At 39.0% G+C, this 27,992-nt stretch overlaps 2 protein-coding genes across 3 annotated transcripts; one reads left to right on the forward strand and one right to left on the reverse strand.

Annotated features, from left to right (window-relative positions):
- Positions 1-500: 500 nt before the first annotated feature.
- On the reverse strand, positions 501-4,122 carry LOC109472688. Its single transcript, XM_019772534.1, has 6 exons — positions 3,919-4,122; positions 3,267-3,432; positions 2,614-2,788; positions 2,181-2,344; positions 1,696-1,770; positions 501-1,007 (listed from the first exon to the last, which is right to left on the reverse strand). Exons 1-6 carry the CDS (start codon positions 3,969-3,971, stop codon positions 951-953), a joined length of 690 nt encoding a protein of 229 aa, XP_019628093.1. The 5' UTR covers positions 3,972-4,122; the 3' UTR covers positions 501-950.
- A 323-nt stretch (positions 4,123-4,445) lies between these two features.
- LOC109472637 (delta-1-pyrroline-5-carboxylate dehydrogenase, mitochondrial-like) lies at positions 4,446-27,968 on the forward strand. 2 transcript variants are annotated; one of them, XM_019772468.1, is made up of 17 exons: positions 4,446-4,581; positions 10,186-10,282; positions 10,549-10,641; positions 11,304-11,351; positions 11,947-12,020; positions 12,272-12,353; positions 13,046-13,195; positions 13,794-13,868; positions 22,792-22,979; positions 23,481-23,554; positions 23,795-23,842; positions 24,699-24,847; positions 25,111-25,155; positions 25,550-25,702; positions 26,308-26,429; positions 27,281-27,399; positions 27,821-27,968. In XM_019772468.1, exons 1-17 carry the CDS (start codon positions 4,541-4,543, stop codon positions 27,934-27,936), a joined length of 1,674 nt encoding a protein of 557 aa, XP_019628027.1. In that variant the 5' UTR covers positions 4,446-4,540; the 3' UTR covers positions 27,937-27,968. The 2 variants fall into 2 exon arrangements, with proteins under 2 accessions (XP_019628027.1, XP_019628029.1); XM_019772470.1 differs by lacking the exon at positions 4,446-4,581 and adding an exon at positions 9,191-9,292.
- The last annotated feature ends 24 nt before the right edge of the window (positions 27,969-27,992 follow it).

Below are 27,992 nucleotides of genomic sequence, written 5' to 3' on the forward strand. Positions count from 1 at the left end.
ACTGCAGTAGGCTGACTGCACTCACGTGACTCTATTGCAAGCATTGTCCAACATGTTGGATGGTTGAACCTGTACCTTCTGGGTAGATTTGAATTTGGATAATGTGAATCACCTATAAAATCATGAATGTCATGCATATAAATGTGTAGCTAAAGTAGATCTAGACAGTAACTTACATGGGTTACTTTGTCCAGGAGGAATAAGAAATCGTGACAAGTGGTGACATTAGATGTCTTAAGTACAGTAAATGTAAAGTGTACCGGTCAACAAATGTAATTATACTAAGTGAACATGTAGCAATGAAGGCCGCTTATAAGTTACAGAGATGGTCACTCGGGCAGGTTTGACTGTATTCTTATAATCGAATAATCAGCGCCAATACGAGTCATCGCAAAAAGCTGGTGACGGATGATTTGCCTACCGATAACTTGCATATGCCTTCAAATAATTTGAATAAATGATGTGAACAGAATTGGCGATCGCTTGTATTGGAATACAGAAACAACTCTGAGACCATCAGAAATGTGGTGCAGAATCATGTACACTTTGCTCACAAAAAAGGAAAAATTCATAACTGTTATTATAGTTGGGTATTGTTAAACCAAACCACTCAAAGCTGGGGGCCAGATTGGACTCAAGTGAACTTGATCGATTGACTCCAAACACTTCTTTCCAAAACCTGTTTGTGAAACTAAAAACTTAAGAGAAGCTGAGTACTCTGAAGTGGTATTTGTGCTGGTCTGTAGGGCTCTTGAATGTCGAGTTGTTGAAGCTAGTCTCCACAAGTACTGTTCAACAGTTATCTGTGGCCACAGTGTGGTTTCCTCTTAAAATCTGTCATTAAATCACCCCACAACACATTCAAACAGGATTTGTATATACATGTATTCATGCAAAGTATTGTATGATTTATTAGCTGCAGTACTTCTGACAATAGGATGGAGGTGCTGTTACATATAGATGAGGTCAACCATAGCTTCTTGGGGGTTGTTTGCTCCTTTGAACAACTGTGGAGAGAAAGGTAACATACATGTAATACGGTATAGTCGACCTTCAGTTCAACCTTGCAAACTCTTGACCCAAGCCAAGTAAGGGAACACACAATTATAAAAGAGTTTGACTTCTTCTTTGGAGGCAGTAATTATAAATGAATATTCAAATGTTTCTTTCTGATAATACATGTACAAGTAAATATTTAATCAAATTTCTAGTTTGAATGTCACTATTTTTGAAGCGGTATACTGGGATCAGAAATGTCCCCACAGCAGAACTCTGCTCACTGATGGGGGACAGGGACGAGTGGAGAAGTCTCCCATGTTGACATCCTAGATGTCCCCGTTCAAAGTGCAAGGTTTTCAAAAGATTTAGCTTTGGTAGAATAATCTGTTGGAAGCTATTACTAGCACTTCCAAAAAGCCTTATCAATAATCAATAATCAATAATCAAATGGTTTATTTGTAAAAACAAAACCTTGTACTTGTAGTCATCAGCTAAATTGTGTCTTGCTGTACAATTTTGATTTTTGACATATCATGACATAACACACTAAAATTACTAGTTAATCAATAAAATCCATATCATTATACATTGACATACTTAAAAATAACAGTTACAATTTTAACATTAAAACTAACAAGTTAATAGTACATTTGTTTATTACATTTGTATATGCAGTTTGTAGTTGTTTGATCTCACCAGAGAGCAGCTGATGTCCTGACTGAACCTCAGGCCTGTGATGCTGGTCAGTGTGTCTTGGAGCAATGTGATGTTCTGAAATATGGAACAATATAATTCAGCAATTTTATTTCTAAACTTAATTTAACCTTGAAAACATACAAAGTACATTCTTCACCCTTATCTTACATCTAACAATTTTTTTTGACCTTCAGCTGCTTTTCAAGAGTTCAAGGGAGGATGTTATGTTCCATTTTTCTTTGAACAGCTTCACTGGATTGTTTAATCTAAGCCTCATGTATCAGGTCTATTGATGCAATGTCACATTTGGTAACTTTGACTTTCGACCAACATAGGATGAAAAAGAATTTGGTCATGCAAAATATCACTGTTGAATTAAGGATATCTTTCCCAACTGTTGCTAAATGTTGTTATCAAGATGCAATAAAATTGATCAATCAGTTGCTTTGTTACGTTCATCAATCAATTAATTAATTACCACTTACAGCCAGGGAGCCATCTGAGACATTGGCTGCCCCTGCAGTGGTCTTGTGACCGGGCACTACCAGGAAGGTTGCGGGGAGGGAATCCACTAGAAGGAACTGCACCAGGAGGTTCAGGATGGGGTCAGTGACCTGCAGGTCATCAGGAAGGGCAGGTGCAGAGGTCACTGTAGAGGAAGGAGGAGCAGACAGGATGATTATATTTCAGTCAATCATTCGCGAGCATCAGGAACTGAAGACGCACAGGTCTCGCTACGTTGACCTACTCCAGAAAAACATTTATAACAACTCTTGCAATTGTGTTGGGGTGAAAATAGAAGCATTTCAGAGTTGATTAAAACCAATAAAAGCCTGATTTTTTTTGGAAATCAGAAAAATCTGCGAAACAACAAATTAAGTGGATAAAAAATCTACTCAGTACTCTCAGAAGACATACCTGGCTGTGAGAAGAAGGTGGTCTCATACAGGAGTTCTCCTGGGTGTGGGAAGTGCAGCGCTGTCACCGTTGTTATCTTCTCCACTCCACTTCTCTCACACTCGTCCAGCAGTCTGCTCACCAGATGGTGACAAACGTCACCTCTTACTACTGCATTCACCACAACCACTGAAAACTGTAACAGATAATTTAATTTTGATAAAAAAAAATCTTATTGCCTTTTTGTACTTGTATCCTAAAGTTGTTTCGCTCAATTATTGTCTATATCTATGTGTTATCGATATTTTATACAATACGTCATTATCGGATATACTTCTTTTAACACTTAATCTTTTAACGCTAAAATGTTACAATTGTTAATGTGAATGTACATGTAATTTACAACACAATTCAGGCTGTTTCAGCCTGCAATGTTGTTTTGATGAATAAAGTTTAAGTTTAAGTTTAACAGTACTGACCTGCATTGTCATTTACAGTCAGTAAAAAGGGTAAAAACTGTACATACCTTTATTATTACCTTAAATAACCCATTAACCTTCAGCTTGCTAATGTAGCTGTTTGGCAACAAATTTGTATTGGTTACTGGGTCAGAATAAGCAAAAGCAATAATTCTTAACGAAAGTAGGTATCTACTGGATGGCAAATTGTTTCACCTCTTCGTACTTGCAGTTGAGGACCTGGATGGGTTGGAACTCTTGTTCTGCCGGTGCACAGGGACTCCCCCTCACACACGCGGGCTTCAAACCCGGGACCTCTGGTACAGGCAGGGTCCTGTACTCATACTTGTGGTGCTCAGGGTCCAGCCCCAGCAGAGCGCGACTGTTGAAAATTTTAAACAAGGCAATCAGAGAGATGGCAGACTTCAACCCTTTACCCGTATGTCTATGCATTAGGATGTATGAAAATGCTGCATTGCTGATCACAGAAATACACACACATGCAAGCATCACGGTACACGCACATGCATGCACACACACACACTTTATACAAAGACACATACACAAACACACTCAGCCTGTGTCACACATACACAGACAAGCCAAAGACAATTATACTTAACCATAAAATATTAATATATTAATATCACCACATCATCATCCTTTAATATATTTAAAATGGCTAATCTACTACCGTTAGGCTTCTGAATCCATCACAATATAAAGCTCTGCTGCCGCCAATACTAGTAACTATTTTTCTCATAGTAACAACATTCTACAATTCAAACGAAGGAATACAAAGATCACAAAGAGATCTCATATATTATATTATTTTAGGTGATCTTGAGTTTCCTTAAGTTATGGTTACCTTCCAGCAGCTTGTAAATCCGTGTATGCCAGAAGAACGTGTTTCTTAAACATGGTCTCTCCTTCCTACATTTTACGTCGGGAACATTGCTGTGTCGTGAGGTACTTGTGCCTTTCCTCGCAACAAAGGAAAGAAAAACACACCCAGGACATTGTACAAACACATTTTTCTTCATCATGGTTTCTGTCAGCTGGTAGGTCCATTTGGCGCCAAATACATTGAAAATAAGATCCGATTGCTGATTGGTTGGGGTAGGACGAGCTTTTGTAATCTCATTTATGATTGGTGGAGAGGGACACACCTCCGGAAGGACATTAGCGGATCACTATTTTTAACAGAAAGTGACGTGACATTAGCAACACAAAACCCACATATTTACAACAAATTTCGCCTATTTTTTCCTCAGATATAATTTTATATATTATGTTCCGTTTATCAAATGTCTAATTCATTGGAGAAAGGGTGAGTGTATCGTCCAAAATCATGCTTGAAAAATGACGCACTATTTTGTGTAGTACGGTAGGATACAGCCATAAATCGCCGGATGACATCCCGCGCGAAAATTGCAAACAGGAAAGCCGTGACGTTATAAAACAGCGTCCTAAATTATTACAAAAACATCATGCTACTCGTCAGAAGACCGCTAGTCAGATGCGTCGTTTGGTGAGTATCAGATCAATTTTACACTTTTGTAGCGATACGCCGCGGAATTAACGAAATCCTGACGGAACATTTGGTAAAAACGTTTCCTGTTGCCGCCCTTTGCAAAAATCAGACGATCGCGTGGAAAATTTTTGGTCGTCTGCTAGACCCCTTAGTTCGCCCCCCTCCCCCACATAGGTCTTGTAAACTCGGCATGAGACGTATGAAGACAACAGCTGCTAGCTTGACCTTGAAACTTGGCTCTTTCCTTATTTCCTTGACCTTGATATCTGAATAGAGATTCGAGACATTTTTCTATTTTCCCCCCAAAAAACATTATATACTTCCGTTCAAGTTCGACGTCACATACTCCCTTGATGTTTTGTTGTCCTATTTTAAAACGTTCACGGAAATTATGTAGTCGTACCTCATGGTCACGAATATTCAAAGAAACACGTACAATAAGGTGCCCCCCTCCCCACTTACACTAGCCGTGGCCAGAATATTAATCTTATTATGCATATTTTTTCTCAGTTTATTTAAGTCGCCACAGACTTCTCAGAATGAAGCCACGTGTTTGATGATAAATTAGTGCCACGGGCTGGGCTTAGGAATTTCTTTTGTGTCTCAAATTTAAGAACGTCTAGAACTGGTTGTTCAACTTCTCGTAAGCTTACTTGAAATTTGATGCCCCAGCAAAAATGGTACATGACAAAGCAGATTTTTTTTTAAATTATATGCATAGGCATAGTATGGTGTATTTCTAATTACACCATTAAATATTTTTTAAGCCTGCAGGCCTGTTACATTAGATTGTCTAAAATTAATACAGACCTGGGAGAAAAGGGAATTCCTCATCTTCAAGCAGTTATGATATTGCAATGTGAAATTCTCACCATTCTGGCTGCCAACTTGAGTGCTTGCATGTCAGTAAAATAAGACAGACCATCCAGAAAAGGTTACGGTTTTCCACAGCCAATATCTACTTGGAGATTAGGAATTCCTTATGAATTATGCAAGAACAAAGACATGTTGCAGACATTACCAGATGCCCTTTTGGATATCAAGGCACCAGAAATCTCACCCTTGAGAGAACTTTTGCAACCTCCAAAGGAAGCAAGATGATGGGGTTTATGCACTAAAAGTAAAACTAGTCTTACTTTAGTACAGAAATGTTTTTTGTTAAATATGTGTACATACTTAAGTAGTACTCACTAATTGTACTGCAGTTTGGGCACCTTTATGTAGGCTTAAGCTTTCTGACCTACTTTTAGAAGTCCAAGGAATGACATGTGGAATGTGCTGGTAAATTACTCTCAGACCCCACTGAAAGAAGTAATTTTAACAGCCTTAAATTTAAGGGGAAAATGATTCATTGAAATGTTCTGAAAATTACTTGTAGTTGTACCTTATAATTGCTCAAGACCTACTGCACTTGTATAACCCAGGAAATGATGTTCACAAACTTGTAATGACAAGACAAGGCAATCTTAGCAATGAGATTAAAACAGGATGGAAGAAAATTACATTTTACAAGGTTACTTAGGCATACACATGTACCCATTACAGTGTACATATACTAAGGAATGTTTGCTTTCTAAGAATAACTGATATTGTAATGCCAACAGCCACTAGTCTTATCAGCACAAGCAAGCATTGGGTAAAAGAAAAAGGCACAAGCAAATATTGCTTAGCATACTCGTGTGCAAACCTTATTTTTATCATCATTATCAAATTATTCTACCAGCCTATGAAGAAATTTATACTAATTTCAGCTGGGAGCTGCCTGTATCATCACATAGGAATTGACAACTCACAGTCCAACAAGTCATTAATAAAACTCTGTATTAACACTTCAATAAACCATATAATAATTAACTGGCTGGCTTCACACATTATCTGTCAGTTCAGACAGTGACAGAAAGATGGATTGTTTGAACTGTGCATGTAATGAAGACAGAAAGACAGATGCCATGCTGTCTAGCCCCCCTGAGGCCATACTGGAATGTTGACATGCTATTTATGCTCTGTCATATGACTGCAGTGTGACTTGTAGATTGATGGCTTAGCAAGAAAAGATATGTAAGGTCTATAATTCTAAGATTAATGATCAATTTTGGGTTCTGTGAGGCACATTTTGGAGCTGGATGGACTCAATACAATGTATATGGCTGAAGCACTGAATATAAATTTATGTACAATGTATTATTAAAGTGCATGTTACCATGCACTGGTAACAGATGTTAACTTTGCAATGTGCCACAGCTTGAGCACAAATGCCATGCCTTGTCAGGGGATACTTAGGAAAAAGATGCTGTCACCTGACAACCATGAATGAATAAAATCTGACAACCATTGCATTATGACAAATCTACGTTTTAGAAATATCAGTGTCGCCATCATAGCTCTTTTTGGCAGGTGTAAAGCACATTTTAGGGAATTACATTCAAGTAACCAGAAAGAACAATGATGAACAAATGTAATACAGTTATTTATTTATTTATTTCTGGTCTTGCTATGGGACCGTGAGGTGATCAGGTCTTGCAGCCTTTTCATGCTAAATTAAAGTACATGTAGATTCAACAAGTGCTGAATTTACTGTCAAGTTTGTTATTCTGTACCAACCAAAGCAAGTAACTGCAATATAAATCATTATTTAGGTTTAATATTTTTTATCTGCAGAGATATTTCCCAATCTACCTGGTCATACATTGTACATAGTCATGAACATCATAATGTATGTGCCTTTATTCTCGTCTGTACTACAGTCCAAATGATTTATTCCTAACCAGGATATCTAATAGCTAAGTGGTCATGCTTGAATGGAGAAACTATTTTGGCCTCATGACATTTCCATAGTCATTATACTACAGTACTTAAAAAGCACTTGATACACTTAAAACTGTTTGGTGGAACATTTTCTCCTATTGTATTGTAACAGTTTTCTGAACTTTTTTTAACAAAGCATACATGAAAAAAATTATTTAGGATATGATAGCATAGCTTTATTGTACTTTGTATTCGCAGATGGATGAAAATTAGGGAATGCTAGTATTTTTTATGTCTGGACTTTGTTTTGATTACTAAATATTCCTTAAAGTCACTCTATGTAGTTTTTTGACAATACAAAAAGTATATTTTTTATTCTTTTCTTTACATAGTACATTGGCTTAACCCATTAGTATTCCAAAATTATACTCCACAGCAAAAAATACAACATCCTTGCTCCTTAGAAGCTTAGAAAACTGTGAATGATCTTCTATTCAACCTCTGGCCAAACCACACATATGGTCCACTCCCAGTGGTTTGACCTACATCCCAGTGGGGTGTCAGTTGATAGCTTACCAGTTTCTGAAATACCTAATCGTTTACCAGATTTTTTATCTCTTTTGAAGGGATAATGACCACAGTTTATTCATGCACAACAAAAATACTCTAAGTTGATAATTATATTCCACCTCATGTGAAAGATATGAGTTTTTTCTAAGGAGGGTATATCTTGTGACATGTGCCCCTGTCTATCAAGCCTGGCATGCCCGGGCCAATTAGCCACCCCAGGGGGCAACCCCTGTATGTTGTTGTTGTTGTTCTGAGCAAACCGGTGGCACCGGGAACTGAAGAAGGACTGTTTGAACGGACAAAATATACGAAAAAAATGTGAAATAATGACACAAATGTGTTGAAAAGTGATAGTAACTGCTAATAACACTGAAATTTAGTATAATTAGAATATTTCAATTTTTTGCGCAAAAAACTACATAGAGTGCCTTTAAGTTGAGGTATATCAGTTTGTGCATTAGTCAAAACTTGCAAGTGTTTGTAATTTCAAATCTTGCTATGAAAGAGCCAATTGCAAGTTAATTAACATGTATCAACAAATACTAGCTAAGTTTTGTCATGGTATTATTGGGTTCCATGCAAGTTAAGTGCCTGACTTGTAGCACGTTGTTACAGGTCAAGGATCAATCTTGTTTTGAAAGCTGCAGAAGTATTTGCCAATCAGCTTGCTTGTTTAGCACCACGCCCCCCACACACCTGTGTTACAGTTTACCTGTACTCTTGTTTCTGTGGAGACCAGATAGCAGAAAGGAATGTGGCTTGTCAGCAAGGTTTTGTTGTTGAAAGCCAGAATCGCTGTGTTTGTGACTGTTGTCCACTCCACTATTGGCAAAACAAGTAGTAATGTTTCTAACACCACAACCAGTTGTATCAAATTGCAGCAATAATTTTGCTGCCAACATTGTGCAAGTGTAAAAAAGGAATGTATATCAAAAGTTTAAGTATAATCGGACCAAATAAGTCAACAGTTCTTTATGAAATGGACAATTATATGAATAGACATAACATATAGTATTGTTCAAAATTAATCTAATTCTTTGTATAGCCACCTGTAGTTGCCTTTTATTTCATACAAAGACATTAAAGGGCTCATTTATAATAGGTATGATAACACTTTCAGGCCATTTTGATTGATATTAATTTGCACTGTTCAGAAGTGATTAACTAACTCAATCACTATCATTTATCACTAAAGGGTGGCTGTCCTTAAATTGGTCTGTTCTCCCTACTGAATCTAATGGCACAGTCCGGGTGCAGAGTTCACCAATCAGAGTTACTGCATGTGACTGGTTCTTTCCGGCTTGTTCGGGAGCTGATCCAAGTGTGTTGTCTGAACTGTGGTTTCTTTTCTTGTCTTTTCTGGCAAACCCACAAACCTTCCAGCTTGCAATATGTGAGTGAACAATGTGTTACTGTGGTAGAATACTTACAGGTTGTTGTGCATGCTTGTAAAGCCTAGAAATAGCGTAAATTAGCGCAATGTAGAGGTGCTGTGTTTCTAGGTCAAGGGTGCTTTGTGCTCAAAATCGCTTAGCTGACACGCCCCCCAATTGTGAATATGATCATGGGCATTTTACTAGTAGGGTTCTTTAGCTGCCTTTGGTTTTTATAGTGATACTGATAGGTAAAGTCTGCCTACTTAAATGCAGACAACTATTGTAATTAACAAACCCAAACACAGCCTGAGGCTGCAGTGCAGTGATTTGGTGAATTAAGTTTGGTAAAATATTCTTGGTCATGAACAGAAGCAGACCATATTGTTAATTTTTCTATATTGATGATAGCTGAAAATTGTGTGGTCAACAAATTTTTTCAGCATTTTTCAGTAGCATGAATAAGCAATTGGATAATCGGTTGTGAGAGATATTGATGGGTAAAACTGTGGGAGGTGACAGAATAGGGGCACTGTCTGTCTGAGCAAGCTTAAGGCTTTGTACATTGTATTTATATCTGGCATTGCCTGCTAGTATGTGAATCAAATGAAGAGGGCTTTTTCCTGGGTTTTAGTACGATCCATTCTTCCTAAATTTTAAGTGGTGCAGGAGAAATTTGTCTGGTGCACTCATGTTAATTTTCAATGTTACTTGCACCAGTGCAGGTGTGTATGAAAAAGATTAAGAAGATAAACCATGCGTCAGATGTACCAATTGCAGCTATAGTGCCTTTTCAATAGTTCTTACTTGGTCAAATTTGTACGTACATTGGCACTGTAAAATGACCTTTTATTGTTGCAATGTTTTATTTGCCAATTGCAATGCTAACCCTTATTGTTACATGTGTCTTCAGGTTTCGCCACCTGTCCAGTGCTGCTACAGTAGAGGTGGAGAATGAACCATGTTTGAACTACCTGAAGGGAAGTGAAGAACGCCAGAAAGTTGAGGAGGTGAGTCTTAAGTCCAAACCAATGTGACTTGTAAGTTCTTAGATTTGTTTCAGTTTTTATGATTTGCAAGAAATAAGTATATGCATGTGTACTATACTCCTATTTTGACACCAACAGTTGAAGAAAGTTCTCATATATATAGTTGTTTGTTTGAACCCATTATCAATGCATTCATTCTATGAAAAGTTCAGAATTCATTGTTGAAATGCTATTTTGAGTTCTAAAAAAACATATTATACATGTATTATTGGTTTGCCCACGACTAGGCTTTAAAAGAGCTGAGATCAAAGACAGAAGAGATCCCGTGTGTGATAGGTGGAGAGGAGATCTTCACTGGAGATATCCACTATCAAGTCTGTGTAAGTATTGAAAATGAGCACCATTTTATTTAATGGATTGTACACTCTACAATGATAAGCGCCTATTGCTGTTCACCTTTCTTTCCGCTTGTTCAATTGATTTCAATACGTTAGATCCTATAGATAAATGCAACTACATTCTCAGGGGAGATAACCAATACACTGTTCAAATAGGAAAATACATTAAAGAATGTTTTGATCTTAGAGAACACATGTTAGAGAATAGTTAACCTTTATTGTTACATCATACATATACTCTGTACGTAAGATAATGTTATCCACACATGTATTTAGCTTTGTTAGATCTTTAGTTAAGTTGTAGAAGATCATAAAAAAGTCTCTGTACTTTTTTGTTGTGTCAATAAAGAATCTTTATAATGAAGTAAAAAAGGTCACATTCTGCAGTAGTTGTGCACCAGGCAACCCAATAAATAAAAGACATTCAGTAAGTACTGTTTTACCAGTGTTATTAGATTGAAATATTATGCTTCTTAAAACTGTTTTGACTCCCGATTTTTGTCTGAAATACTACACAAATTTGGCCTGTTTGCTTTTATTTAGATCTCCATTACATTTAGTGCTTTACAAATATTAATGGTAACAAGTGGACATTAAGTAGATGTAAGATATTGTCTAACAGCCAATTTGCATTGCCTTTTCAGCCACACAATCACCAGCACAAACTTGCCAAGTTCCACTATGCAAGTGCGGTAAGTACAACACACAACTCTACCTTCCACTCTTAGGGCTGTTGTTAGAATACAGACAGAATGCAGGCGGAGTAAAAGGGACTGTGATCACTGTAAAGTTTGCAAAATAAAAAAGTCTACAAGGGACAGAAAGAAAATTAAAGTACATAAAATACAATAAGGGCATGTTTTTTCTTTGATTTCTTACTTACAAATGTATAATGTAGCTATTTATTCATAATATGTGGTACAACAATGGAATAGATACTTGAGCATAGTACATGTATAGCAAAGTTCTTACGTCACAACCACTTGTTAAAAGACAGGCTGACGTTTCGATGATGGTCTGTCATCTTCATCAGGGCAATTTTGACTGGTTCTCTGTACACTGAAGTGAGGTGTTAGTACTTACTGTGTGAACTACTCGTACATGTAATTGCCCAGATAAAGATGACAGACGGTCATCAAAACGTCAGCTCTTGTTGAACAAGTCATTGTGAGAACTTTGCTATTCAGTCTTACACCAACCTGATGAAATTATTCCTGGTAGAAAGTGTTGCGTATATCAACAATACTACTCTAGAACACTTCTGAAGTTCCCCTTGTTGTTTTGTAGGACCATATCAGGCTAGCCATTGATCGATCTTTGGCCATCAGAGCAGGCTGGGAGAAAAGACCCATGGCAGAGAGGTTCTCATTCTCTTTTATTGCTTTGGGAATAAGACAATCCACTATTTCTTACATTTTAAACTTATATTCTGTCTATATGTTGGTCATAATCATAGATACCGGTAGTACTAATAACAAGTTGTATTAGATAGATTGAAATGTTCTTAGAATTTAATTTGGAACCTCAGTCTAGAGGAACAAGTTTTTCAAGACCACCCATAATCACTCAAGTTCTTACAAAGTGTCTTCTACCATCTTCCATTTACATATAGGGCAGACATTTTCTTGGAGGCTGCCCGTCTCCTTAGTGAGAAGTACAGGTACAAGATGCTGGCTGCCACCATGCTTGGACAGGTGAGTTTTTTTTCCATCCTTATCTGTTCTTAGATGTTATAGGTTTATTTGTTTTATTTACCACTCCTGACAGTACATACATCTATAGTGAGTTTCATCAGTACAAACCAAACCAAATATCTGAATCTTATCCAAAAATGATATTACCAGTATGTTTCATGTTTCTATATAGTATTACATGTTTGAGGACATACAAGTTCTTCTTGACATGTGTCATCTATGAGAACTGTATACATTTGTATACATACATGTATGTAGCATTGGAATTTACTAGATTAGTGTAACTAGCCAGTAGTCTTAACTTGCTTACACTGTGCACAACTTATAATATACAATGTACATACAAATGTAGATTGTGCTAGATTATTGTAACTAACAAGTAGTCTTACATCTTGCCTTAATTTGTATGTGTTGCAATTGTTGTGCAATAAACCTGACTTGTATCATAATTACATAGACTTGTATTTACATACATACAGTGCCAGTCCTCTATGTAGCTTGCAGTTTTCTAGTGCCCAACTTGTTTTGAATACAGAGTAAAATCATTAAACGTAAGGGGTTTTGAATTCAAGGCTTGCCTAACAGACTTCTGAACCCCTCTCTTAATTGTAGACTCTATGGTTTGCAGTGTGTGACTCGATAAAGTTAGTAAAGGTGCAGTCAATTATTCATTGATGAATTTGTATACCTAGGGTAAGAACATCCAGCAAGCTGAGATTGATGCAGCAGCAGAACTGATTGATTTCTGGCGCTGGAACGCGAAACACTCTCTGGACCTACAGAAGCAACAGCCGATCTCTACTGAGGGTGTCACCAACTCTGTTATATACAGGGGACTGGAGGTGGGCAACTTTCCTTGTTATGCCACACAACCTTATTTTCTTGGTTCTGACACATCTCTTATAAAAAAAATTAAGCAAGCAGACAAGATGAAAAGAGAGGGAAACTACAGAGGAAAACAGTGTCTGACTACCAGTATATTCACACCTTAAAGTATAGTGTACAAAGATACAGACTTTCCCTTTAGATACATGCATATGTTTTCAAATTGATATGCTCCTTCATCTTGTTTTCTTAAGCAGAGAACCAATGATTTGAATTGGTTTGGCTGGTGGTTTTGGTCAATAGTTATTCATTCTTGTTTAGAATAGCTTAATTAGGTTAATTTTGTTGATTTTATTTAAGATTGTAAACCCATTTACTTGTAGAGAACTAGAAAGAAAGGAAACTTGTTTTGCTCCAAGATAATTGTTACAGTGGTTTCGGTGCTATGTATTTCTGTCGAGGAGCCGGCCTCATAGAGAAACTAGCTCCTCACAGATTTTTTAAACCTGTGAAGATCAATAAAAATATAAAAAATCCTACTAATATTAACATATTTCAGCCTGTAAGGTCAGGTGTTGAATTTGCAGTTTGTAAAAATCATTATTTGTTTTACAGGGTTTTGTTGCTGCTGTGTCTCCCTTCAACTTCACAGCCATAGGAGGAAACCTGTCTGGGGCTCCTGCTATGATGGTGAGGATGATTATTTTACATTTATCTGTAAAGTAACTGTTCTAAGTTTACAGCTCAGTTTTTCTGTAGGTTGTAGATTGACTGATTCTCATCTAAGACTATGTTTCCATGATCTCATTCCGGCAAGGGTTCTTTCAATTGATGCTACTAGTCTGTTTGGGTGAGTTTTGTCCTCTGGATAAATCTGCCTTGTCATAGCCAATGCTTCTTGGCACAGACTGATTGCTCGGCTGTCATTACCAATGAACCCGCATGTCAAGCCCATGAGGTATAGTGAAACAGCAATGTCAGGGTGTGGTGTATTTGGGCCATAGACACTCCTGTACATCTGAAGTGCCTGTTCATGGTACCTGATGGCTTTCATGTGATCATCAAGATTACCCCAGGTCATCCCAAGGAGGTTGAGTGAGGCAGCAATATCGGAATGTGCTGTATTCTGGCCATAGACACCCTTGAACATCTGCAGTGCCTGTTCATGGTGGCTGATAGCATTTCTGTAATCACCCAGTTCACACCAGGCTCCTCCAAGGCCATTGAGTGTTTTTGCAATATTGGAATGTTCAGTATTCTGACCTTGCATGCTCTTCTGCATTTGTAATGCTTCTTCATAGTGTCTGATAGCCTTCATGTAATCACCCAGTTCACACCAAGCTTCTGCCAGGTTGCACAGTACACTAGCAATGTTAGGATGACATCTCTTGTCATAGATGGTCCTGTACATCTTCAGTGCCTGCTCAAAGTAGCTGATTGCTGTTCTGTGATCACCAATGCAGTAAATAGTGTCTGCCAGGTTGTTCAGTGAGCAGGCAATGTTGGGATGTGCTGTGCTCTGACCATAGATACTCTTGTCCATTTGTAGTGCCTCCTCGAGGTAGCTTTTTGCCTTCATGTGATCACCCAGTTCACAACAGACTCCCCCTAGGTTGCTAAGTATGGTAGCCATGACAGGATGTGCTGGACTCTGACTGTAGATACATCTGTACATTTTCAGTGCCTTTTCAAAGTAGCTGATTGCTGTCTTGTGATCACCAAGGTGGTAAAGGTTGCCTGCCAGGTTGTTGAGTGAGTGGGCAATGTCAAGGTGTGTTGTACCCTTACCATAGATACTACTGTGCATCTGCAGTGCTTGTTCCAGGAATACATTAGCATTCCTGTGATCACCTGCACAGTCCAAGGCTTCTCCCAGGTTGCTTAGTGATTTAGCAATCTGAGGGTGTGTTGAAGTCTGACCATAGATACTCCTGTGCATCTGTAATGCCTGTTCAAAGTAGCTTATTGCCTTTTTGTAATCACCCAGATGTCTCCATACTGACCCCATGTTGTTGAGTGAACCGGCAATGTGAGGGTGTTCTTTGCCCTGACCATAGATATTCTGATTCATCTGTAATGCTTGCTCATAGTAGCTTATGGCTTTTTTGTAGTTGCTTAGAGTACACCAGACTTCCCCCAGGTGGTTAAGTGAGATGGCAATGTCTTGATGTGACTTGTTCTTACCATAAATATTCCTGTACATCTTTAATGCCTGTTCATGATACCTGACTGCTTCCCGGTGATGACCAAGCTCCCTCCTTGCATCACCTAAGTTGTCAAGTATGGTGGCAATGTCAGGATGGTCAGTTGTCTCACCATAGGTTCTTCTAAACATCTGCAGGGCCTGTTTCAGGTAGTTGAATGCTTTTCTGTAGTTGCAAAGAGAGAGCCAAACTCTTCCCAGGTTGTTAAGTGCAGTGGCAATATGAGAATTTGCCGTACCTTGACCATAGATACTGGTGTACATGTGTAATGCCTGGTCACAGTAACTTACTGCTTTTTTGTGATCACCAAGAAACAGGAATGCTCCTCCCAAGTTATTGCATGTACATTTGTAGCTGCAATCTCATGGTGTGCAGTACTCTGACCATACACACTGTTGAATATCTGCAGTGCATCTTCAAAGTGACTGATTGCTTTCCTGTAGTCACCTACTTTAGACAAGGCATTCCCCAGGTTGTTGAATGAGCTAGCAATCTCAGGGTTTGGTGTAGTCTGATCAAAGAGACTCCTGCTCATCTCTAGTGCCTGCTCATAGTAGCTGATGGCTTTTTTGTAATTACCAAGGTTTACCAATGCTGTCCCCAGATTGTTGAGTGCTGCAAAAACGTTATGATGTGCTATACCCTGACCATAGATACTTCTGTACATCTCCAGTGCCTGTTCATTGTAGCTGATAGCTTTCCTGTCATCACGAAGAGAAAGCCAGATTTCCCCCAGGTTGTATAATGTCCTAGCAATGTCAATATGTGCTGTATTGTGACCATGGATACTCCTATTTATCAGCAGTGCCCATTCAAAGTAGCCCATTGCTTTACTATTATTACCAAGATAGCGCCAACCTGACCCAAGGTTGTTGAGTGACAATGCAATGTGAGGGTGTGCTGTACTCTGACCATAGAAACTTCTGCGCATATGCAGTGCCTGTTCATAGAAGCTGATAGCTTTTCTGTGATCTCCACAACTGCTCCAAGCTCCACCCAAGTTGTTGAGTACAGTGGCAATGTTGGTATGCACTCTTATCTGACAATATTTATCCATGTAAATATGCAGGGCCTGTTCAAAGTAGTTGATTGCTGTACTATGATTGCCAAGTTGGTACCAGGCTCCCCCTAGGTTGTTAAGTATTGTGGCTATATTGGGATGTGCTGCACTCTGACCATGAATACTCCTTTCCACCTGTAGTGCCTGTTCAAAGTAGCTAACTGCTTTCTTGTTATCACCAATATCTCCCCAGGCTAATCCCAGGTTGCTGAGTGTGGTTGCAATATCAGATGGATGTACTGTTACAGTACTGTCATCAGCAATTCTCAACCTAATCTGCAATATCTGTTCATAGCAACTGATTGCTCTTTGGTAATCACTTAGGCAGTGCCATGCATATCCAAGAAAACTAAAAAGCTGAAGTTTCTCTTCGTCAGAACATTCATGTTGCTCCAGGGCATCATTATAGCAACTGATGGCCAGCCTATATTTGCACAGCTCTGAGTACATTATACCTCGTTCTTTTGGAGAATTGTTATATAATTCTCCATATGCGTGTAGAACCTCTTTCTTTTGTAACAGTAGCAACAAGGTTAGAACTCTTTTAAGAGGCACTGCTGAATAGTAGTATCTGAAAAGCTGTTTTTCATTTGGAAGATAGAAAACAGGTTTCAGTGCACCTGTTAGCATATCATCATTGTTCAGTGGGTATGATTCATGTCCATGTGATGTTCTTTCCACTGAGGCCAACGCTGACAAGTTTTCCTTCTGTCCTCCATTTGCAATGTAGGTTCTGAGCCTAAGCTCTGCTGAGATGCTGGTAAGCACTGTCATGTGGTGTGCATTGTTGGGACTGATCACTTGTTGGTTTTCCATTACTTCTATCGTCTTCCAGACTGTGGTAGGTATGATGCCTGAAGACAGTGCCAAGCAGTCCACTGCGACAGCTGGGAAGCGATAGAGGTCTTTCTTTGCATCTACGATCCTTGCTGTAGTTGTTTCCATAATATCACTACTGTAGCTTTTAACTTTGATATTTTCCTTCAGTGTCTCCTCTGCCAGTTGCTCAGCCATCTTACCCCCATCAACTTGCAGTATCTCCACTATGATGGCCATGTACTTGTCAATCAAATCCTGGTCCCCTGCGATCAGGCATGGGTTTCTCAAGATAGTGGCAAGGTGATATCCCTCCTTCAGGTATAGTGTGGCATCATTTTGCAGTACCGAAACCATATTTTCTGGTGTGCAGATGAGTTCAGTTCGTGGTTTGTTCTTTGTTCCTTGCTGTATACCCAGTGGAGTCTTGCTTGCCTTTGGCATGGAGCCGTCAAATGCAAACCCACGTGGTGTAACAGAGTCATAGTACCAGTTGTCAAGGGGATCCTTGGAGTAGAAGTCATTGAGGGATTTTATTCCCAATGCTGGGAGAATGGTTTCACCCAGGTTGACTACTTTGAGGTGTAGATAGTGAGTTAAGTTGCGGAAGTATGGAAGGCATTTTTCACTTTCTTCTTCTACCAAGATGGCAAACTCCAGGTCTGAGTATGGAGTTACCAGTCCTGTGGCCTGTGAACCCAAACCCATCAGGGCATACTTACAGGGAGGGGGGCCCATTAACCCAGTACACTCTTCTACAAGCAGGCTGATGAAGTCCTTCCTTTCTTGTGCAATTCTTTCAAACAACTGCCTAATGGCCTGTGCTCGTTTTGCCTCTACTTGTTTGACACATGGGTCGTCCTCATCATGTACATACGGATCCAGCTGCTGGTCAATGGTTTCCATCTCCAGCTTGATCTGGGCCCGCATCTCTTTCAGCTGTTTCTTGTGTTTTGCTGTGTAATCGTGTTTCATATTACAAGGAATACTTAATATACATTTGAGGAATGACCTCTCTACTTCTTTCATTGCAAATGCTATATTACCATTGAGGACTTGATCCTCTGACCTGGCTATTGCTGCATTGTAGAGTGCTGCCGCTTTGACAAAGTCTCCCCCGTCTCCTGTCTGCTGACCTCGCTTACTGTAGACATCCCCCAACTTGCACAGGGGCTCCACCTCTCTTTGGTACTGCTGGGCTGTGGGATCTGGCAGAAAAAGAAAAATTAATGTTGACCTCTACAACTTTATATCATACATGATGTAACTAATTATAAACTCACTATTTTGTTGAGATTTTAAATGCTTGCTGATCTTAGCCTTACATTCCGAGAAATCACATAATTATCATGTTTTTACTTTTTTTTTAATTGTTTTTCACAAAAGGGAAATTTTCTGATACCCAGTAAGTCCGTAATACACAACTTTGGCTTTGTTACTGTCATGTTTGTTTGTCATGGATAATATAATGTTTCTATAAAGCTTTAACCTGTTTTTAGCACTTACCTCTTTCATGTACCATCTTGAGTGCAGCTGCGAAGTGCTGCTCTGCTAAGTCCAGGTCTGCTCTGGAAAGGAAGGAGTCGCCTTTCTCAAGGTTGTTCTTGTACTGACTGAGAAAAGAAAGGCTGGTATAATGGTTATTGCATGGGGACTGGTATGGACATGGCACATGAACATTATGAACCTGACATAAGAGCAAAGATGAGTTCAATCACATACTAGTATACAGTGCTCATATACATGTATACATTATGGATAGTAGACAATTTTAGGACTTTTTTCTGTCTGTTTTTTTTTTTCTTGCTTATTACAATATTCCTGGCCATGGCTCTGTTGTGTTTTTTTGATAATTGAGTTTATTGCAATATACAAAAGCTTTATTAAATTCATCATTATCATTAACCAACGCTTAAAGAGTTACTCAGTTATCTTTTATTTTTGTTATCTTTGTGGATCTTCTTCCTACCTTGATTTGCTTGGATGGAGAGGCTGGTTGTTTATAACATCAGTTCTTGTGTTGTTTCTTGACTTGTGCCCCGTGTGCACTCTTTTTGCTCTCATTCTGGATTTATTTTCTGATGATTTCTGTAAGATTAAAACCAGCACATATCTGAGGTATGCCCAAATTGCACAATGTGTACATACCAGGATGTCTTATGGATCACCAGGTTATAACTCAGGACCAGATAATTTGGTTAGATCATGGCAATTGCTGCACTGAGTTTCCATTACACCTCTGTAAAGACTCATTTATAAGTTGCAATATTGCTGAAACTTACCCTTCTCACTGCTCCCCAGATCTTTACCATGTACAAGACACGGTGTTCCAGAGTCAGATTTGTCTCAGGATCCCCACATTTTGCCAGGGCCTTGCTGTACATGGTCGATGCCTTGGAGAACTGGGTTACATCTGAAGTTTTCTTGCCTTTCTCCAAGTACAAATCTCCAAGTGATTTTAAGACCTCAAGCTCCAAGGCCACATTCTCTGTTGCAATAGCAGACACCAACATTTCTGTATAACTCCGTTCAATGGATTTTTCATCTGCCCTGTCCAATTTGTCACAAATTTCTGCTACCCTTAAGACATTACTTTCAACAGTACCCAAGGAGTCCCATGGAGTGTGCTCCTCTGGCAGTAAATGTCTGCAGAGTTTTGAGTGTTCAAATTCATCTTCAAGCATTTGCTCCATGTCTGGATCTGTGCAGTACATGAGGGCTGTAGCATACAGGGCAGCAGCCTTGTCAAACTCTGCTGAATCTTTACTGAGCTTGCCTTTCTGAAGATGCAGGTCTCCATGACTTTTCAGGACTTCTACCTCCAAGATATTATCCATGCAAACTATGGCCTCTCTAAGTGCATGCACAAAAACAACTTCTTGGTCGTCTTGACTAGTAGTACTATTGACACACAACTGAAAATGCTGTAACTTCTTTGCCAGGTTGACCATTTTGATGACTGTCTGTTTGCCAGGCTCGTCTGTCAGTTATTTTTTTAATACCATCCAAATGATTAAAGCCATAACATAGATTCTGCAAAAAAAGAAGAATCAGTTATTATGCAGATTGAGTAACATATCATTATGTTTATTGAATGAAAATAAGTACACAGTAGGTATACATTAATATTATCTCAAATACAACATTATGTCATCTCAATACAAAAGAGTGTGTTTGCTTAAACGCAAAAAAATCAGTTGCTTTAGTACATGGTTTTTACAATGTGTAATAATTGATTGTGGACTATTCTATGAGACTTTTTTATTTTACTGAATTAAATTAAAATGTACATGTATAGGCTAGGCTTCTAGGTGAGCGTTGAATATTTTTTTGTAATTCTCTCATATTTTACAAACTGGAAGGATAAAACTGCAAAAGTAAGGACTCAAGGTTTAGACCTGGTAGCATGGAGTGATTACAGTTACATGCCTTTAAAGGTTTGGGGTGTTTTCACAAAGTACTGTGTGCATACTAAATTGAAACAGTACTGTTAACTCAGATATGAATGTTTTGTCATTGCTGTAGTCTGATAATTTGTGAAAGAAATTTAAAGTTACTAAATAGCATGTAGTTGGGCAAGATACAAATCAAGCTTGCCAGTAACTAAGCAAGGGGCTAGTTTTCTAAATCAAACCACCTTTTGTTTGACAAAGACTTTAAATCCCTTAAAATATGTTGCCAAGGCCACACCAATTTAATTTGTTGGTTCTCGGATTCACCTCTTCATTTTTTTCTGATTTGCAAAAAAAAAAAAAAATTTGATTCTGGTCCTGAATCAACCGAAAAATGCTCATGTTTTGCCCCCCAACAGTTGAGGAAAGTCCTTTTCTTCCTAGTTGTTACAGTTTTCCCATGTATCATTGCAGTGGTTTGATTAAAAGTTCAAAATTCAAATTTTAACCCAGCCTTTTGTGTTGACTTCATGGCCCATTTTGTAGCAATAGGATGCCTAGACCTGTTTTTTTTTTCGCCCTGTCGCTTCATATTTTTTCTGAAAAAATCCGAGAAGCAACAAATTAAATTGGTGTGGCCCAAGCTTCCTCTTTGTGATAAGATTTGCACATAGTATTAACTTCCTCAAACATTCTGAGGGGTGTCTCATGAATACTGACATAATACACGGATTTATTTTCAAAATTCTTCACCTCCAACTGAGAAGTAGTTCCTAATACATAGTCCCTTGACCTGACCTGGTCATTGGGTGACAAGATAGACATAAAAATTGAAATTGCATGGACAGATTTGTCTTAATCTTACCTGGACAGTCCATATCTGTGATTCAGAAGCTCTCTGGGTAAAGACTTGCCTCTTTCTCAAAGTCTCTTTACTGTTGAGAGGTATAGGGGTTTTCCTCTGTAGATAATTGACCGTGTTTACCACCTATACCAGTCAGAGTTCTGGACTTTTCCTCTGTAGAAATTTCCCTTTTCTTGTTGCTGTACTGGCAATAGTATTGGTCTGCAGAGATCGGATCTGTGTTCCTTCCTATACTAGTGAAACTTGTGGGTTTCCCCACAGACTGAGTCAGCACTTTTCCTGTGCTTAGCTCCTGGGACTTTCCATGTAGTCATGTGCCTATGTGTCAGTGCTGTTTTGCATGGTTGAGTCAGTTCCTGCCTGGGGATAGAATTCAAAATGTCACTTGCGCGACACAATGTTTACAGGTATGTACAGCTGATGTTTACATGTCCTTTGTTCACAGTTCTCAGCATGTGACAATGAGGTATGAACCATGGAAACCATGCACACTGTACATGTGTTGGCCGTGTGGGAAAAATAAATATGTCTTGACACATTAATACATGTCTTGGCATGTTTTTAACATGTGGTAGGCTATATGAATTCGATATAGTGGAATACTTTTATTTCTGTTTTCTGCAAGTGTTTTTACAGCATATACAAGCACCCTGATGGTCAGGTCAAACTCTACCCCTTTCTGTCATGTAGGATTGTGCTTTACTATTGGTCGCTTCCAACTGTACCACCTCTGTTTAGCCCAGGGTAATGTGGTGCTGTTTGATACAGCCATACTGTCATCCACTCTCAGTCCCAGAGTCATGCATTGCTATTGGCCAGTTCAACTTCTCCATTCCTCTCCATCCCAGAGCATCATGCATTGCTGTTGGTCAATTTAAAACTCTACCGGTCAATTTTAAACTCTACTCCTCTCCTCTCCTTCCCAGGGTAAGGTGGTGCTGTGGAAGCCTTACTGTCACCAGCAGTCTGTCTCAAATTATGCTTTCCCCATCAATTCAAACCCCACCTCTCTCCCTCCCAGGGTAATGTAGTGCTGTGGAAGCCCAGTGACATGGCCATGCTGGCATCAATTATCTGTCCCAGAGCGCTAGCTTTGCTTGAATCTTTGTCCCAGAGTACTGCATTGCTATTGGTCAATTGAAACCCCACCTCTCTCCCTCCCAGGGTAATGTAGTGCTGTGGAAGCCCAGTGACACAGCCATACTGGCATCCAACCTCTGTCCCAGAGTCCTGCATTGCTATTGGTCAATTCAAACCCCACCTCTCTCTGTCCCAGGGTAATGTAGTGCTGTGGAAGCCCAGTGACACGGCCATGCTGTCCTCCTGGATTGCCTACAACATCATGCGGGAGGCAGGGCTGCCTGAGGGGGTCATCAACTTCGTGCCTGCAGACGGCCCCACGTTTGGAGACACCATTACATCCTCTCCCCACCTAGCAGCCATCAACTTCACAGGGAGTGTCCAGTAAGATGTCTTAAACTACAAGATACTTTTAAGACACCTAGGAATTAAGGGAAAGTTAAAATTGAATTGACTTTTATACAGTCTGATATCGAAGAGACACAAATATGAAAACTTCACTGTGAGTGCGCAGTAAGTTAATCTCTTCCTCATGAAGAAGTTCTAAAAGACACACAAATTAAGGAAACGTTTAACTTTGACAGTCTGAGAACTTGTGAAATCTATAGGCTAATGCGTAAGAAGTACACGACTTTACACTTACAGAGAAGTTATCCCGTTGCTTGATTTACTTTATAATGTGCATTGTTCTATGCAAATGTCTTTCTTTATCAACTCATAACAAGTATTTTTTTATATTAGAATTTTTGTGAATTTTTGTAATCTATATGTTTAAGAAAAACTGTATACTAGTACTATATCTCAGTCAGAAGCATATCCAAATTATGGTTGTGAATTCTTTACCCAGTTTGATGCAAGAGTTAAAAACTTTTTTTCTACCTGTAGGACATTCCAACACCTGTGGAGGCAGGTGGGACAAAACCTGGGGCTGTACAGGACCTTCCCGAGGTTGGTGGGAGGTGAGCTTTATGTCATATTTATTTCTGTTCACTCAGACTTTGTTTTGACAAAATTGGTCTTATTTGTACTATTTAATATCGTTCTTCACTGGCTCAACCACAGTGAATGTAACATGTCTTCTTTCTGTATATACTGGGTTCCTGGGTTCCATCAACTTTTATAGGGTGAAGTTGTGTTATGTAATCATGAAAGAAATTGGTAAAGAAAAATTTAAGAATTAACCTTCTGATGTCTTTCAGAGTGTGGAGGGAAGAACTACCACTTTGTGCACAGCTCTGCAGACATGGGTAAGGAGGATGTACATACATGTAACAATTTAAGTAGTAATGTAGCAAAAATGTCATTTAGTTTAAGCAGAGACTGTAGAAAATTGCACCATCTGATCAGTATTTCAGTACCAAGGACAGGCATGAGAATTGTTACAAATGTTTACTATAGAAGTGTAGCAAGTAACAGCATCTGATCAGCATTTCAGTACCAAGGACAGACATGAGAATTGTTACAAATATTTACTACAGAAGTGTAGCAAGTAACAGCATCTGATCAGTATTTCAGTACCAATGACAGGCATGAGAGTTGTTACAAATGTTTACTACAGAAGTGTAGCAAGTAACAGCATCTGATCAGTATTTCAGTACCAATGACAGGCATGAGAGTTGTTACAAATGTTTACTACAGAAGTGTAGCAAGTAACAGCATCTGATCAGTATTTCAGTACCAGGGACAGACATGAGAGTTGTTACAAATGTTTACTATTAAAGTGTAGCAAGTAACAGCATCTGATCAGCATTTCAGTACCTAGGACAGACATAAGAATTGTTTTTGTTAACTCTATATTAAAAGTATAGCAAATTATGGTATCTGATTAGCATTTCAATACCAAGGACAGACATGCAAATTGTTACAGATGTGATAGGTTTATGTCCCAACCTAAATGTGGGAAAATGAGGAAGGTAAGAAATTGACTGTAAATTTGTATTTTTGTGAAAAAGTGTAAGTAGTGTACAGATTTGGTATTTGAGTACAGGGAGAGTTTAGCATGTTCATAAGTGCATGTGCAAACCTGAATATGACAGACTGAGAGAATGTACAATGTACATGACATTGAGCAAAATTGAGAATTATTGCAATCTTTTTTTACAGAAAGCGTAGCGAACGGCACCATCAGGTCAGCGTTTGAGTACGGCGGACAGAAGTGTTCAGCCTGCTCGAGGATGTACGTGCCAACCTCCATGTGGCCAAAACTTAAAGATGAACTCCTCAGCAGGGTCAAGGAGGTCAAGATGGGAGATGTAAGAAACCTTGGAGATTTTCTATCTTGAAATGTTGTCATTCTTGTAATATAGGAAATGTCATTGTAGCATCCTATGATAGTTAGACTAAGTATTGCAGTACATATTTGGCAAGCTAGGGGGAGTAACTTTTAGTTATGACTCTATAATAATGATTATTGGTAAAAATAAAGATGATACTTAATGTCAGCCTGCACAATGATAGTCAGACTGTTATGAACCTAGTCTTTTTAATAATCCCTTTCATATGTTGCCATTTTCAGGCTGATGATTTCACCACATTCATTTCTGCAGTCATCGATGACAAGGTAAGAAAGTCCTATACCTTAGGTGTGCCTCGCAGAGTGGAACTCACTGTCACCAAGTACAGTAGGGGCATTGTCATTAGATAGCTTTAAATAATGTTTAGAGTTAGATGTTCAAGGGTTAAGTGTAACAAGTCGTAAGGTGTAATGTAGCCAGCTGCCACCGTGCCGCGAAGCTGGTGTGTTACGCTGAAGGGCAGTTATACGAGCTATACCAATACAGATAAAGATTGCTCTTCAAGGGAAAAGGTCCAGTCTTCCCAACCGAAATCCACACTTTCTACATAGGAGGAAAATCCAATGATGCTTAGAACAAAAGAATACCATTATTATATTCCTCTAACAAACTACTCAACTGGTAACCCTTGTTTCTCTTTTCTCTGCCCCCCCCCTCTAGTCCTTCGGACGCATCAAGAACTGGTTGGACCATGCAAGGTCGTCTCCCAATCTCAATGTCATCGCCGGGGGCAACTGTGATGACAGCCGAGGGTACTTTGTGGAGCCCACCATCATCGAAACCTCTGACCCCAGGGAGAAGATCATGCAGGAGGTGTGTTAAATTAACATCTGTTTTCATAAGTTACAGTTACTTAGTAGTTTTGCTATTTGTACAGTGTGTATTATTTTGCTGCTACAAGACAGAGCCAGTCTAGTAACAATACAAGTCTGAGGTACGGGTATGGGAAAAATTCCAAAATTTTCATTATAATTTCTTTAGGCAAATGACTGTCTCAATATTCACAGTCTGCTAAATTGAGTGTAAACAAATTGCAGAGGAACAGCTACATACATATATATATGACTACTGTGTATTCTATCTTAGCTCTTTGCAGTAAATACCTAATTGATGTATACATGTAGGACTGCCAATGATTGCTATGAGTCTCAGAGTAGTTTTACTATGTCCTTTTTAATGAATTTCAATATTTTCCTTTACATAGGAAATCTTTGGCCCAGTCCTGCTAGTTTATACCCCTATAATTGTAAAACCACAGTCATTCTCATTCCATACTACATTTCTTTTCCAAGGTGGATTAGTCTCTTGGCATGTTGATATACCGGTATACGATATAGCAGTAGATACCATGCACTGTCCCCCATTCAGTTGTTATACAGTAAAGTTTACTCATTGTTGTACCTGTGTTTACGTGACAGGAAATCTTTGGCCCAGTCCTGACGGTTTACCCCTACCCTGATGAGAAGTACAGGGAAGTGTTGGAGATGGTGAATGAGACGTCTCCGTTTGGTCTGACAGGAGCTGTCTTTGCCAAGGATGTGTAAGTATCATGCCCGTAGCCAGGATTTTGAATGGGGGGTTCTTCCCCTCGAGCGCCTTTGGCGCGAGGTTCCTAGGCGGTCCGAGGGCATGCTCCCCTGGAAAATTTTGAAAAGTGAACCTTGTAAAATGACATTTCGTGCGTTTTTGAGAGGATTTCCAAGAAAAAATCAGAGATAATTTTTATTCAATGACAAAGGGAGCAGTTTATCTACGATTCCAGTCCATCTTTTCAAGAAAAATCTTGGACCTTTACATAAAAAGTGGACCAAAAAGTGGACCTCTGAGCCTTGTGGGGGGTTCTGCCGAACCCCCTGTAACGGGCATGAGTATTAACAAAACTGATTGGTCAGGCTTGAGCAAACACACACTCTGATTGGCCAACCTTGGTCAAGCACACACTTCTGATTGGTTAAGCTCGGTCAAACAAACACTGGTCTGATTGATCAAGCTGGATCAAACACACTTCTGATTGGTCAGGCTTGGTTGTTTTGAATTTGTGCTGCCATAAGATTGGTATACTGTAAATTCATTTTCATGAGGACATGATTTTGTGGTAAGGAGTTTTTGTCAGCATTTTGAATTTTGCAATTGAAACAATTCTGTAGTACAGTACTAGTAATAGTAGATTGGAAATTCAAATTTTAAGCTAAAATGAAACTTAGTGTAACTATTCCTTCGGGGCATTTTAAAATTTAGCAAGCTTGTATACTCACACGTGTGTCCCCTCCTACCCAACCTTGCTAGTCTTTCCCTCATTCAGATAGTTTTTATCATTATTTCATATTACACACATAAGGTATTTATAACAATTGGATCCCTGATGTTCTTCTTCTCCTGCGTAATTTTCAGAAATGTTGTGAAGGAGGCCCACGAGATCTTAAAGATGTCTGCTGGGAATTTCTACATCAATGACAAGTCCACAGGCTCAGTGGTCATGCAGCAGCCTTTTGGTGGAGCCAGGCTATCGGGTGAGTTCTAGTTACAAATATCTGCCTTTTCTGGCCCGGGGTGCCAGGCTACTAGTATTAGTCAAATCTCAGTACCAGTTTTTCAGGAGTTTTAGTACCTGGTTACAAATTAGAATACAGTCTGATGCTTTTTTTACCCCTACTTCTAAAGTTTCAAATGACAAGTGACTTTTTGCAAAGAGGGGGTATCTGAAATTGCAACTTGTGACATTTTACTACTGCTGGACAGGTGTTCTTTTCAAATTGTTTCTGTGCTCCATCATAATTATGTTTTTATTTTCATTCATTTTTCTAGGACTTGTTCTTGCTGTGCATGCAATAGATTGGAACACAGTCTCAGTTCTTTGAGGAAATTGTTACATGCCTTTCTATCTTGGAACAAAATTTTTGTGTGACTTAATGTTTTCTTTTAATATTCCAGGCACAAATGACAAGGCAGGCGGCCCCCACTATGTGTTGAAGTTCTGTTCCCCACAGTCCATTAAGGAATCCCACGTGCCCCTCGCAGACTGGAAATACGGCAACATGCAGGCCTGAGCCATGTAGCAAACTGTGTGACGTCGCATACATGTGTTTATCTTTGAAGCCAAGTG

The sequence above is a fragment of the Branchiostoma belcheri genome, unplaced genomic scaffold, assembly GCF_001625305.1.
Source record: "Branchiostoma belcheri isolate BF01 breed outbred unplaced genomic scaffold, Haploidv18h27 scaffold28, whole genome shotgun sequence".
Taxonomy (NCBI): domain Eukaryota; kingdom Metazoa; phylum Chordata; class Leptocardii; order Amphioxiformes; family Branchiostomatidae; genus Branchiostoma; species Branchiostoma belcheri.